General features: G+C 37.5%; 1 protein-coding gene across 4 annotated transcripts; it reads left to right on the forward strand.

Annotated features, from left to right (window-relative positions):
* The first annotated feature begins 832 nt into the window (after nucleotides 1-832).
* plekhm2 (pleckstrin homology domain containing, family M (with RUN domain) member 2) lies at nucleotides 833-14,478 on the forward strand. Of its 4 annotated transcripts, XM_084427663.1 has the most exons (21): nucleotides 839-953; nucleotides 1,893-1,999; nucleotides 2,096-2,205; nucleotides 2,606-2,705; nucleotides 2,816-2,903; nucleotides 3,221-3,395; nucleotides 3,839-3,898; nucleotides 4,838-5,108; nucleotides 6,970-7,695; nucleotides 7,820-7,889; nucleotides 8,051-8,074; nucleotides 8,995-9,085; nucleotides 9,180-9,244; nucleotides 9,321-9,409; nucleotides 9,494-9,626; nucleotides 10,280-10,470; nucleotides 10,557-10,622; nucleotides 11,541-11,700; nucleotides 12,061-12,240; nucleotides 12,466-12,582; nucleotides 12,864-14,478. In XM_084427663.1, the coding sequence occupies exons 1-21, from the start codon at nucleotides 894-896 to the stop codon at nucleotides 12,999-13,001; spliced, it is 3,021 nt and encodes a 1,006-aa protein (XP_084283789.1). In that variant the 5' UTR covers nucleotides 839-893; the 3' UTR covers nucleotides 13,002-14,478. The 4 variants fall into 4 exon arrangements, with proteins under 4 accessions (XP_084283792.1, XP_084283789.1, XP_084283790.1 ...); XM_084427664.1 differs by lacking the exon at nucleotides 8,051-8,074; XM_084427665.1 differs by lacking the exon at nucleotides 3,839-3,898.
* The last annotated feature ends 577 nt before the right edge of the window (nucleotides 14,479-15,055 follow it).

Below are 15,055 nucleotides of genomic sequence, written 5' to 3' on the forward strand. Positions count from 1 at the left end.
AGATCAGAATTTTTAGCAGCTGTTTCAGTGTCGCATAATCCTTCAGAAATCTCTTGTCAATGTTTTTATTGTAATACATATAAGGATTTTATAATGGGTTGAAAGTTTAAAAGATCAGCATTTATTAGAAATATAAATCTTTTGTAATGCTATAAATGTTTGCTAAATACAAGTATTAGATTTTTTTTTTATCTTATTGAAACCAAACGTTTGAATTGTAGTGTACATTATTAACACCCTAGTTTGTAAGATGTATGGTGATAATTTCATCACCATTTCGTACCTCAAACTCGCCTTCACATCGGTTGTTTGATAGAACAGTTCAATTTTGTGTTATCCGTATAGGCCTAATAATAAAAATATTTCTTTGCACGTTTATGTAAAGACAAGGAAAGAATCTACATAATCCTTTCTTGTATAAAATATTCCTCATTTGTAAGTCGTATTGGACAAAAGCGGCTGCTAAATAAATACATCTAAATGTAAGCAGTCTTCCTAGATAGTTAGATTTCTTGGCTACAAACTGTTATATTTAATTTGAATAGAAATGGGTAATTTTAACTTTTAGCCAGCCAAAAATGTGAGATTACGTGCTTGATAAATGACGTATAATTAAACCGACATAGATTGTAGTCCTTACGTAGCGACTTGATAGAAACGTACGTTTTAAAACAAACAGTTGTTACAAAATTCAAGTTTGAAATATGACCGCGTGTAATTTACGTTGTAGAACAAAACTCGAAAGTCTCTTCAAGTAATGATAACAACAGACCTTACGAAACGAAAACCGCAAGAACTACAAATGAACGTCATCACTAAGCTCGTGGCCTGTGAACACAACACGAGTCGGGAGCGCGCGTCAGCTGACACCCGCAGACAGAGCAGAGCCAGACATGGATCAACTCAAAGTCAAAGACAGGATCCTCGAAAACATCTCCTTTTCCGTCAAGAAGGTAAGAAACTCTATACATGCACCGAGGATATATATCGACCTTTTCTAGATTATAATTTGAAGGTTAGTTTGAGATTTTTGCTGTTTACGCTATCAAAATAGTTGGGCCTCCCTCCCCCTCCTGCTGTGTTTTGGTGAAGACAAACGCCTTGACATCTTAAGAATAGCATCCAGTGTTTTCAATTCAAGGTTTAAGGAATACCAGGTTAGCCAGTCAACTGTCGCTGCACTAGATTGACCATTCTAGTTTATAGTGTGTACTTATAGCGTAGTTAATATCTGTTTATCAGTAAAATGACATGAAAGGGATACAGTCATTTTAGGTTTCAGTCAAGTAAACTCTTCTTCACTGCATGTGCATCATAGACACATCAAAACTGTGACTCTATGGCCCTGTTAAGAAGTCCTCTGATCAAATGAGGTCCTATTAATAGGACAAACATAGCTTGCTACTTATTTTATGGGTCCATCCCAGGTCATCCTGTCTTTTTGTTCTGTATAAACTTACTGAATCTTTGCTGTTTGCAACATTAGAATGTTTTTTCTTTCTTTCTTTCTTTCTTTCTTTCTTGGTCTGTCTTTTGAACTTGTGAATCAGGATAGTAGTGACTTCCACAACCTGCCACCTTTTGACTTAGTCATTCAGATTTTAGCTCATCAGGTGCTTGGCATTAGTACGTTCTCATGGATTTATGATGGACTTGCAAATCATAAAGCCCCACTTTCATCAGTGAATCACGTAATACGGCGAATTCAAAAGAAAAGTTTATATTTCTTTATATTTTATACATTTCTCATCTTAGGTTTTTCATCAAGAATGATAAGGATTGCTTGGAATGTCATGGCTGTGTGCGCTTCAGAAATTTACCAGACAGGACAAGCATTTTTCATTCACGTTCATGTGATCGTTCTTTAACAGTTTGTAACATTTGATCCGCAGTTGCAGAGTTACTTTGCCGCCTGTGAGGATGAGACGCCAGCCATCAGAAATCACGACCGGGTTCTTCAGCGGTTGTGTGAACACCTGGATCACGCTCTGCTTTATGGGTTAGACAGACTGCACCACAGCCTTTGAAAATTCAAATACTTTTTAAGTAGACATTTTGAAGCACACAGGTCTTCTCTTTTCTCTGTGTCTTGAAGGTTGCAGGACATCTCATCAGGTTACTGGGTCCTCGTATTACACTTCACACGGCGAGAGGCCGTCAGACAGATTGACGAACTCCAGCACATAGCTACCAATCTTGGCAGAAGTAAGACCAAAACCTTTACCGCCCGATTCTGGGATGCGCTTTATAATGTTTTATAATGGTACACTACTGTTCAAAAGTATGGGGTCAGTATATTAAAGGGTTAGTTCACCCAATAATAAATAATATTATATTCACCCAATAATAAACTCAGTAATTACTCACCCTCATGTTGTTCCAACCCCGCAAGACTTCAATAACCGCCTATGGAGGAGTGAGACAGCTCTCAGATTTCATCAAAAATATCTTAATTTGTGTTCCAAAGATGAACAAAAGTCTTACGGGGTTGGAACAACATGAGGGTGAGTAATTACTGACAGAATTTTCATTTTTGGGTGACCTATCCCTTTAAGATGCCTTGTTTCATGTAGTTAACTATGACTGCTGTGTTGTTGTTCCACAGGTCGTGCCTGGCTCTACTTGGCACTCAGTGAAAGTTCTTTAGAAAGCTACCTCCGACTTTTTCAAGAGAATCAAGGACTGCTCCATAAATACTATTACAAGTGAGTGACTTAGATATAATATGTATTATTGTTCTTCTGTGGTTTCAGATCATAAAAGTGCTTCCTTTAAGCGGTCATCTGATTTTTGTGGTATGTTTCCTCCTTTACAGAAATGCATTGGTTTGCAGTCATGATCATCTCACTCTGTTTCTTACACTTGTCTCTGGGCTGGAGTTCATCCGCTTTGACCTTGAACTGGTATTTCTCTCCATTCATTTTCCAGTCTAGAATTAGATTGGCTGTTCCACTGTATGTCCTAGACCTGAAGTGTCTATCTAATAGTGCAACAACTGACAAGCTGTTTCAAAATAGTATGAGAAATATGAGAGAGAGTATCATTTAGGTGCTCTGACAGATCAGAAAGTTTTTTTTTGTCACCTTTTTATCAGTCCTTATTCCTTCAATAGTTATGCTGCAGGTCTATTTAAAAATATATATTATTATATCATTGTATATATTATATGTCATTGATATCTCCATGTCCTAATAATGGTTAATTTTTAAATTTGTGACAGGATGTGCCATACCTGGATGTTGCTCCTTACATGCCAGAGTACTACAAACCTCATAATCTGTTGGATTTTGAGGAGAGGTTGCCAAGCTCTGATAGCCTGTCACTGCACTCTTTCACTTCCCTCACCTCCACAAACCTTGAGTGGGACGACAGCGCCATTGCCCCATCCAGTGAAGGTGAGCTGCATGGATTCAATTCTCCATCTTTTTCTCTCACTGTGTTTTTTACTATTCCAACCTCTGTGTCTTATTTTCACACTTTTTTATATTGTCTTTCTCTTTTCTTCTGTCTTTTACAAAGTGGCATATTCCCATTGATATAATTCATTATTCTGCACCAGGATGACAGTTATCTTTAAGATTGTTTATATGAAAGATGAGGACAGTGTCAGTGAGTGCTCAATAATCTGTGACCATGATCTTCACACATTAATGCTTTCATTTAATTCAGTGACACATTTCACAGCTCATTATGTCACAATGTCTCATTCAGTTTTTATTAGTTCCTGTCATATGCCAAGTTTCACACACACTTTTGATCTCTTACAGTTTCTGTTCTTCTTTCATTCACTTCATCATTCTTTCCTGCCTATTGATGAGTCTTATTTTTCCTTTTTTAGATTATGATTTTGGTGACATCTTCCCTGTGTTGCAGTCATTGCCAAGTGCAGACTGGGAAGGTGGGACATGGTTATTTCCCCCTTCCCCAATCTAACGTTTGCAATCCCACACAATCCATCCTTGCAAAGCTACTAACCAGAATTGCGCATGTCTGTTTCACTCAGTGCACGTTTGTTTCATGCGCAGAATCTGTTATATGCAATGTGCTTGTGAAGGGTTCATAGATGGGTTGCTGGTGCCTATGGTCTATATTAGACTAAACAGAACCCAACCTTTCGCTGATGCAGGGTTTTTCTGGGATGGTACTAAAACATACACAGTGCCTGATGCAGCTGAAACTCGCTGTCTGGTGATGGATTGGGTTTTCTGCCATTGCACCTGCAGCAGTGTGGCAGCTGGTTTGCATGTTTTCTGCTTGGATTTTAACCAACTGCTTCCAGTCCTAAATTCTGTGGCAAATATCAGTCATAACTTAATGATTATGAAATGCTGACTGTAATATCCAAATAGCAGTCTTTTAAATGTAGAACAAGTCTTTGCTTGCATGATATTAAATTATTTGTTAGGATGTAAAAGTTTAATATACTTATAATTTTTTGTTTAATTCATTGTATTTAATGCAGATATGACACTAAAGTAAGCAATTTTAACATCAAAATTATATTTGATCCTCTTTCTAAAATAAACAATTAGAATAGTCATTGCAAGAGCTTCAGCACACGTCTGTCTTCAGTACTGCAATATATTTATGTATAAAGCAAATATCAGCAAATTAACAGCAAAAAAAGTGATTTAATAATTTGCACTATTTGTGATTATTTTCCCATAATTTTTAGATAAATAAAAGGATGAGGTGGAAGTAGCTGGAAAGCTAAGTTTTTCTAAACAACTTGTGTTTGTTGGATATCTCTGTGCTTTCGTCATGATTCAGTAGCTGTTTATCCTGCCCAATATGAGTTACTAATACTTGCATTTCGCTTCATGTTGTTTTCTGACAGAGGGAGACTTGACCGATCCAGTCAGTGGGCCCCGTTCCTCAGGATCGGACCCTCAGACTGTTGTCAGTGACTGTGTGGTGATCAGGGCCTCTGCACGCACCATCAGGACCACGTCTCTGTCGCGAAGCCCTACGTTTCGGCACAATCCCTTCAAAGAGGGCTCAGACACTAACACTTCCGCTGATGTCACCCCGGTGCACGTGTCTAGCCGTCATGCTTCCACAACAGGAGAAGATGCTGAGATCACCAGCACTGAGCTGGAAGTCATTAGGTGTGTCTTGAGCATTAGAGCTAATGGTGTAGGATTACAGTAGTGGCAATTACACATTATTCGTTGAAAGGGTGAAGTGTGTCACTAAAACAGTAAACCATTTATAGGCTAACTTCCCAAAGACTGTAAACACATTTAGAAAAAAAAAAATTTGCAAGCAGTTTGAGAAGTCAAGTAAGTCTGTAATGCTCGGATCTGTTAGATAGGGGTCGGCGATATGACCAATAACTTGTATCACAATATGACAATATGAATACGTTTATTTCACGATAACGATATATTTATTTTTGCTTTAAATAAAGTTTTTGATATAAAAATTTAATTTAAAGGTGACATATTATGCCCCCTTTCACAATATGTATTATAAATCTATGGTGTGCCTAGAATGTGTCTGTGAAATTTCAGCTCAAAATAACCCCCAGATCATTTGTCATAGTTGCCGCTTTTTGGGTGTGACCAACATCGCAACATTTTTGTGCGTGTCCCTTTAAATGCAAATGAGCTGCTGCTCCCCGCCTCCGTTCAGAAGATGGCCGATCCTTTACACGAGCAATAACAAACGCGAATTTCTGTCAAATCTCAAATAACCCTTAGTGGAATGCAGCCTTAGAGAGACTCAGGAAGAGGTTCAACTTTTAGACTGCACCTGGACGTTTCTGAATGGTTAGTGGATACATGGATGTAGTTGTTGTGGAGTTACATTGATTAATCTAATCGACTTTCATGTACTGTCATGTTTAGCTTTTACACAAGTTGACAGTTTCCTTAGGTCTTTATAAGACAGCTGTGACATTTTTTTGGTCAAATAGTGTTCAGTGCTCGTCTGTGCAGCAACGACAGAACAGTTTGCATGCTTTGCTCCAACTTTTAACATTGCGTTAGAACTGGTTACACTGTTCTAAACCAAATATCGGTGCCGTGACAAAGAAAATAATTAAAAGCAATAGGACAAAAAACTACAATTGAACAAAGACACTAATGAAAAAAAAAAACTTTAAGCACTACAAATAAAGAACTACAATAGAACAAAGCAGGTTTATTAGGCTGATCTAATATACTGATACACATGCGCTTCCTTTCTCAACCATTTACATAAACAGTTTAAAACAAACTGTGTTTTTGAGGATACTTGCAAAGGCGGCATTTTGACATATAAGTGTGTGTATTTGATTGTTCAAACCCAGTAAGGCGCTAAAAAGAACTCTTGGCACTAAGTTCATTACTCGTGCTCTGTATGAGCACCGGCTTTATGGGCGCGCATTTCAGGTGTGTGTACTCAAAAACAGTCTTTCGCTGCTTATTGCACTTGAACAGTTTAAAATCACTTGTTTTTAAACCGCAAGGCTTAAATACGCATTCAAACGATAAGCTTTCGAGACGGCACAGAACGACAACGTCACGTGAGCATAACCGAGATCGAGACGATAGTCCAAAATCTCTATCGGTTGAGAGTTTTCAACCGTTTAATCGTGTCTGCCGGTATATCGCCCACCCTTACTGTTAGCATTACAATTGATATTGATGACAGTTGCTCGGCCAGCACTATTTATGGTTTAAGGACCCTCCAAAATAGCTGGCAAATCATCTTTAATTTAATGAAATATTTACAATGTAGCTTACAAAACAATTATTTAATCTGAATAAATGGATACTGTTGGATGGATGTCAATTGAAAGTGATTTTTGCAATATTTGGTACCACTAATGCCACAGAAGTGACACACTTCACCTTTAAACTCCACTTACATATAGTGTTCTTGTTTCTTATTTAACAATGACACTATGCTAAATAGGTTTAACATTAGGTAGAGGAATGGATCATTTCCCTGTTTTGTTTTCATAAATATATCTTTGTGCGACAGAATGGCAAGGCGCAGAAGGCCTGGAAAGAAACGACGGGGAAGAGGGTCGACAGACTCTGTGAGCAGTGAGCAGAATGTCATCTCTCCTGACACTGAGGAATCCCTTCAGATAGTGGTTGAGAGAGACATAGTAGACAAGCTTAACGTGGACAGTCGGGGTCCTCTGGAGGGGCCAGACGGTCCTGGGGCCGAGTGCATGATGAATGGGAGACAAGGAGACAATGAAGACCTGGAGGCAGGACTGAGGCTCCCTGAAATGACGGACACTTCTATGGACAGTGTGGGCCAACCCCTCCGTGACGTCATGGACAGGCTGAACGGTTCTCTGGATGGAGAGAGCTGGCAACCACGTGAAGGTGAGGAGGGAATATGCACTAGTCACGATGAACCCCCCCATCAGCGGCCCTTTCGAGAGGACTCGGGCGGTGAACCTCCGGACCCAAGCCGTTGTTTCCTGCAGGCCCCCCTGCCACCTGCAGACTTCTACTGCTTTACCTCCCAGAGTCCAGACCCTGCTGCCTCGTGTGGTGGGCACAATGACTCTGCAGGGAATGGCGTGCCGCAGGATGTTCCTGTTAGCGATGAAGATGAGGGAGAAGCAGAGACAACAGGCGCAGGGCAGGATCCCTCCATCCCAATAGAGACATCAGCTCAGGAGAAACAGAGTGAAGCAGAGGAGGTGGATAAAGACTGTTCAGTACAGAGCTCTCATGCTGCAGAGTTCAAGTGAGATTGTAAACTGTGGTTATCTTTTATCCAATGAGATTTTAGGCTTAGAAATAGCTCTAATAATGACACCATTTGTGATTTATTATGAGGTTAAGTTATTTGTTTTTGTTTGTTTGTACAGGGTGGATAATAATCACCTGCTGCTGCTCATGATTCATGTTTTCAGGGAGAATGAAGAACAGCTCTTTAAGGTAAAACTATATTCGATTTAATTAATATCACTAAATGGATACCTATGTATTTACAATTTTACATTGTTTCCAAGCTGCAGCTTACTAGTGCAAGAATTCTTGGCCAGATCTCCTCATTTTTCCAATTTACTAAAACATTCTATGACATTTGTGACCCCCAGAGTCAGATGGAAAAATCCCCAAAGGTATATACACATATATATATATACCCTGCCGTTTAAAAGTTTTGTGTCGGTAAGAGTTTTTGAAAGAAGTCTCCTATGCTCACCAAGGCTGCATTTATTTGAGCAAAAAACAGTAATGTGAAATATTATTTCAATTTAAGAGAACCGTTTTCTGTTTTAATGTATTTTAAAATGTAATTTATTCCTATAATGATAAAGCTGAATTTTCAGCATCAGTACATCAGTACTATTATTATCAGTACAATAATAATAATTTGTGGATATATATAATATTGCTCAAGAAGCATTTCTTATTATTATCAATGTTGAAATGGTTGTGCTGCTTAATATTTTTGTGGAAACATGATACATTTTTTCAGGATTTTTGGATGAATAGTATAAATAGTCAATAAATGTCTTTACTGTCACATTTCATCAATTTAATGTACCCTTTATGGAAAAAAGTAATTTATTTAAAAATACAACAACTTTTGAACGAGTGTACATGCACAATGGTTAGTGGAAAAATGTGGGTATGACATAAACATACAATCATGAATCATGCATATCCAAAGTAATACACATACTCAACTCAGTATGAGTAAGTATACTGCTTGAAACATCACATTTGTAGTGATATTAAAATGTGTGCATATTTTGAAACAGTTTGTGGTGAATGGTTTTGTGTCAGTGTGGTAAGAAATGTATATAGGCTAGTCCTGAAATAAGAGACTCTTGAAATGAATGAATGAATGAAATCTGGGAAATAATACAAGTAAACAAGGCCCTACTTCAAATAAAATGGACCTACCTGTAATTAAACATGTTGTTTTATGCTTCTATTATATGAATATGTAATATGAAGAACACAGTCATTCTAATGAAATGTTAAACGGTGCTATCCTATTGATTTTGTTTTTGCATTTGTACATTTATTTCAGATGGTGAGAATGAGCACAGGCCACATGGAAGGAGATTTGCAGCCTCTGTATCTGCTGTTGACAGATTGCTACATTTACCTCTTGCGAAAAGGTCAGCAAATTTTCATTGGAAGAGCAGAACATTGTTAGGGACGTCTGCAAAAGTACTTGTTTGCATTTGTTGTTGTGTCCCATTGATTTTTCAGGGGCAGCAGAGAAGCCTTATAGTGTTGAGGAGGCAGTGTCTTATAATGAGCTTGACTACATCTCTGTGAGTAAACAATCTGAAGCCTAAATGATCAGTTTGACATGCTGCAGAGAGATTAGAGCCCTTGCTTGTGCCATAGGTGGGATTTCACCAGCAGACCATCACTCTGGTGTGCACTAACAGAAGACGGCAGTTCCTGCTGGACACAGCCGACTCATCTTTGACTGTGTGAGTTTTTTAAATTGAAGCATACATGTGAGATTAATTAGTATGCCTGTCTTTGAAGAGGATCTCTTCTTGTTCTCTCCTCAGCTGGTTTCTGACTGTGCTAAAGGCAGCCATGGAAAACGGCTGTAGGGATCCTCCCTACCCCTCTGTTCTCACTGACGCCACCATGGAGAAACTTGCTCTTTCTAAGTTTGTATGCCAAGAGACACACTGTGAGGTAAATAGAGAAGATCTATCATCCTGAATAATGCATGAGGCACTGGCAGACTCTGGCTTACTTTGCTGACTCTTCCTATAACAATTAAAGCATTTATAATGATCATACGGTTTAGGTTCTCAACTAGGTGGCCTCTGCAAACAATGAATATATTATTAAAATGAATATATTATTATTATTATTATTATTATTACGAATAGAATTGATATTATTATCATTGTATTTGCTTTTAAATAATCTAATGTAATTATAATGCACATTATAAAAATTAAACCAAGAATGAATGAATGAATGAATGCATTTTTTTATCCCTCTTCAATAATTCTGGTTTGACGGACACTTCTGTTTTGGACTGATATGATTTTTAAGGGAGGCCATTTGAGCTTTAATCATAATTATTATTATTTATTATTACACAATATATTTATACTTTAATGCATGAATTATTACATTTCTAAGAGAAAAAAATATATAATTTAGCATCTCACACTTTTTTTTCAAGTTAAAAATAATGTTATAGAGCCTTATAAAATCACAACATAATTTCTGTTTAAATTACCTGTTTTTGAAAGATATTTCAAAAATACTTAGCACAACAAATAGTTAAATAAATCCACATGCTAGGACTGATGTTGTGCTATTTGTTTGTGTAGTTGTCGGAGATGAGCATCCGGCTGTATTCTCTGGTTCACTGGGAGGATCCCATGGATGTGACTGTGGCTTCTCCTACATCTCCGTCCAGATCCAGAGAATCCAGCAGCACTAAAGAGGGGCCACTGTTGTACCGGGCTGGGAACTCTTATTTGGGAAAAGAAGTGTGGAAAAGCTGTTACTTGGTTCTCAGGTACAAAAGGGTTTGGTGCTTTAAACTATTTGACAGTGTTTCAGCGTTTATGTGTACTGAATCTTAATCTACTGTTCACCTGGCAGCAAAGGCATCCTGTATCAGTATGCAGAGAGAACAGATGTTACACCTTTGATGTCTGTGACCATGGGGTAAGCTTCCGCTGTAGTTCCAGCAGTGCTGGGTAGATTACTTACAAATCGAGGTCGGTTACTGACAGAGAAAGAAGATGTATTCCATTCTTCATTTTCAACAACATTAAGTGCATTAAATATTACATCATTTATTTTAATTTTAGGTTTTATGATTTAGCTTTTTTATTAATTTTAAAATAAAATGAACTTTAATTTTATTTATTTATTATTATTATTATTATTATTATTGACTTCATTTTATATTGACCTAACTTATTACCTTTAAATCTCAGGGGGTACTTCAAGTAAACAAGTAAACCGCTGACAAAAAAGTTGGGAAATCCCTGCATTGCATGCAAATATGAAATGATGTGAATTTGTACATTTTAATGTTTTGGAAAGACAAAAGCCTTCCAATGACAGTCATAAATTGTTAAATGACTCACTGAGTGATAATTAAAATAATCATTAATGTGTTTGTCAGGAGCTGATAAGATATGCAATGTTGAGAAAACACTTAAAGGTGAATTGATTTCTGTAAATCCAGTGATCAAAAGCTGTGTGGGTCTCAGTTTTCAGTGATAGGCTCATGACTAGTGGCTGGTCTCTGTGAGAATTTCCACAAACCTGGAACACCTTTTGAATGTATATAAGCAGTAGGCTTTTTTTAGAAAGGAAGTAGGGAGAATCAATGAATTATAAATAAATACTGCCAACGTAATCAATAAAAAAGTAACTAGTCTGATTACAAGTATTTTAAAATTTAATAACATTTACTTAATTTTTGGAATCTGATTGATTACGTAATCCAGATTACATGTAATCAATTACTAGTGCTGTGTTCCAGTTCATAGATTTCACTCTTGGCAACTTAATATAAATATCAATGTGAAAAAGAAATATCAATATGAAATATGCCCACTGTTTCTGCTGTAGGGGAGGGCACTGTGGAGGTTGCAGGCGTTCAAACAGCACAGAGAAGCCTCATGCATTTCAGGTGATTCTGACGGATCATCCTCCATTAGAGCTCAGTGCAGAAAACGAACTGGAAATGGCCGACTGGATGCAGCTTCTCTGCCAGTCTGTCTCTAAAGGGGTGAGCGACCATCGCACACATATTAACCTTTTTTTTTTCTGGATGCATTTTCCCTGAAGGTCATCATTTATGTTTTTCAAAGCATTCTGGAGATCATTCAAGCATTCAAGATCTCTTTTGCATTTTTTTGGGAAGTGTGACTAAATGCAACCGTTTGAGACTTCTTTCCATTCATGCATTTGCATTGAAATGCTTTCAGATTCGCCACATGACAATGTGTTATTGTTCCTCAACAGTTCCAGGCATGCCAACATTTGCATTTTAGTTGATGTTGTAGATGTTTTCTTAGACCAGCCTGACAGAATTAACCAGAATTCCCCAGATGTTGACCAATACATTTTGTATATTTTTGTTTCTCAGATTATTCCACAAGGAGTAGCTCCTGCACCCTGTATTCCATGTTGCCTTGTGCTCACAGACAGGAAGTTGCTCACGTGTCACCAGGATTGCCAGACCAGTTTTTTCCGTTCTCTAGGAGGAGCTGATCTGAACGATGTCACAGCTGTTTGCCTGGAGGATGATAAAGAATACTGTGTCATTGTAAGTCTTTGTGCAGATTGTTGTGCGTAAGATGTCTCTGTGAACAGATGTTTGTAGTTTCACGTCTACAAATGGGGTGTTCCTTAGATTTTTTTTGTCGGTGTACTGTTTGAGGAACTGTGTGCTTGTCATTATGAATCACATTAGTTTATGAATGTGAAAGCTTGTAACTCACTGTCTTTTTTTTTAACTTGTGCACTCCTCACCCTTTGTTTCTCTCTGCAGGAATTTGCAGAAGACCGTGCTCACTTTCTCCCTCCATGGGTTTTGTATTTTAGCGGATGTGAGGAGCGAGATCGGCTGCTAGCAGAATTGAGCCAAGCTTGGACTGCTGTTTACCAGGTGAAGAAACCACAAACATATTTCCGAAGGTTTTTGTTTCAAATCCTGAAATATTAAGCAGCACAACTGTTTTCGACATTGATGATAATAAGAAAGGTTACATTTAGAACATCAAATCCGCTTAGAATGATTTCTGAAGGATCATGTGACACTGAAGACTGGAGTAATGATGCTGAAAATTCCTCTTTGAATAAATTACATTTAAAATATACACATTTTATTTTTCTTTAATTATTTATTTCATTAATTAACAGCCTGAATTCCTACATATGTTTGTGCAGGTGACTCTGCCTCGCAAGCCGGTGTTAGACCCGTCGGTGCAGAAGAGGTGCAGGGAGGCGCTGGAGCTGATGAAGAGTGCCTGGCAGAGGAGTGACAGCCTTCACAGAGGTCGATCAGAGAGAGAACCATGGTGCTGACGGCCTCTACATCACTACAGTGAGCCCCAGGATTGGATAGGACAACATTGGGAAGTCAGCTCACCAGCAAACCTACTGTTTACGTAGGTACAAGCAGACTCGGTGAGCTCTCCAGACCAAAGACAATATTGAACAAAGTGGGCTCATATAATATCAAACTACCGATAATAAAGCCTGACCTCGTTTACACTTGCCTTGCACAGATATTTAAGGAGTTAAGGCTTTTACAAGTGGAAGTCTGCTACAGGAAATCAAAAGGACACTCTGAGATCTAGTAGGTCTCTACCATTACATGCTTTTGGACTATAAAGAGTGTAAATGCATAGTCAAAGTTTTTTTTTTTTTTTTTTAAATACCTTTCTTCCTTGTATAAAGTCTATGGACAGACACTGTTCATGCCTGTACTGTATAAAGAGGTACACACTGCTTTGTGAGCACTTGCGAAAGAGAATTTTAGTAATGTTTACACCATTGATAATATTTGGCTGCTTTAAAATAACCATTTGAAAGTATAACGGTTTGCATGGCAGCTTGGCACAGACACTCAAAACAGAGGAAGAAATAGGGGAAATTGGTCTGGATTGCATTTAGATATCTAATATCAATCAGTCCTGCTAACACTGGTGAGGTACCAGCATGTCAACGCCGTTATAATGGACTGCAGTAATTTGTTAGAATCAGGAGGTATTGAGATACTGTATTAGGGATCATACAATTCTAATATGTCATTTTAAGTTATTAAGGCTCTTGCAACTAAAGTGACAATGTTTAGAAGTGAAGGAATCAATTACAGCAGAGTTGCACAAAGTTCAGAATTACACGTTTGTTGGTGTTCTGTTTGTACTTTTGTTGAAAGATAGGTTTGAAAGGTTTTTTCTTCTTTTTTTATCATGCCATTAAAAGGATTTACGATCATACATAAGCATTCACAGCACAACTTTATTGGGTTCGAGAAAAATGTTTTTATTTTTTATTTTCGTCCGCAATTGAATACAGTCAATCAGGCATTTGGTAAAGTCACACTCTTCGAAAGGTGTTGTCAGGTTTATCAAAGCCATTCCCAGTTCCGTACATTAAATATAATATACCATTTTCAGTGACGCACTGTAACGTTGTTTTAAGAATGTAGAGTGGTTTTAAAGAAAGCAAACTTGAGTATGTGGATCTTTGTCTGACTGTGATGAATGGAATCAGAAAGCAGAATCTCAGGTATGTGGAAGTTTGTTCCAGTCAACAGTGATTTTAACTAATACATTGCTGGACAATGATGGAATACAGTTGTTCATTAACAATTGAAATGTGGTTTTATGTTTTTTTTAACTTTCAGTTCTTTTTTTATTTTTTGATGGGAGTGACCAACAGTAGTCAATTATGTTGTTCTAACACTCTGTCTCAAATACACTAAATGCTGCATGTACATTTTGGAAGATGTCATTAATATGATAACAAATATAAATAAAAATGACTTTTTTTTAAATGAGAAAAGGTGTGAGTAACATATCTGCATTTGTGACATTGATTTTTTTTTTAAAGGGGTGAAATGCTCTGAGAAATTAGAATAATTCCTAAAATAAGACGAACAATTACAACAGTGGTATTTAAATAAAATAAAACGGGTGTCATGGCTCCATCTAATGGCCAAACATAATGAACTACTCCTATTTACAGTGACATTATCACACATTTGCATGCATTTAATTCCCACCAAAATTGGAACAAATGGCATCAGGACTAGAACTAAAGTCCTCTTGTAGCTTCTTGCATTTGTTTTCTACATGCAAAAACACTTTATCCAATGTCCTTCAGACAAGGGCAGTTAAACAACCTGAATAGGTTAGTTCACAATAAAGTAACCAGATTCTAGCTTAACTTCAGTCATTCCTCTTTCCAAGGATCCCCTATAATCTCTAGTGCTACTTTCCTTGTATGTAGATCCAGTGATGGTGAGAAAGCATCTGAAAAAAAGAGTTGTTTTGATATAGAAATATTGAGTCTGTCTCAATCTATGTTCTGACTTCCCTCTTGTTTGGTGGTGAATTTCTGCAGTCAGGTGG

This window comes from Rutilus rutilus (genome assembly GCF_951802725.1).
Source record: "Rutilus rutilus genome assembly, chromosome: 13".
In the NCBI taxonomy this organism is placed as follows: Eukaryota; Metazoa; Chordata; class Actinopteri; order Cypriniformes; family Leuciscidae; genus Rutilus; species Rutilus rutilus.

Coding starts and splice junctions, on each gene's coding strand:
- plekhm2 (XM_084427663.1), top strand. CDS start 894: ATGGATCAACTCAAAGTCAAAGACAGGATCCTCGAAAACATCTCCTTT. Junction 8,075..8,994: donor AGATGGAAAAATCCCCAAAG/GTATATACACAT, acceptor CATTTATTTCAG/ATGGTGAGAATGAGCACAGG. Junction 12,583..12,863: donor CTTGGACTGCTGTTTACCAG/GTGAAGAAACCA, acceptor ATGTTTGTGCAG/GTGACTCTGCCTCGCAAGCC.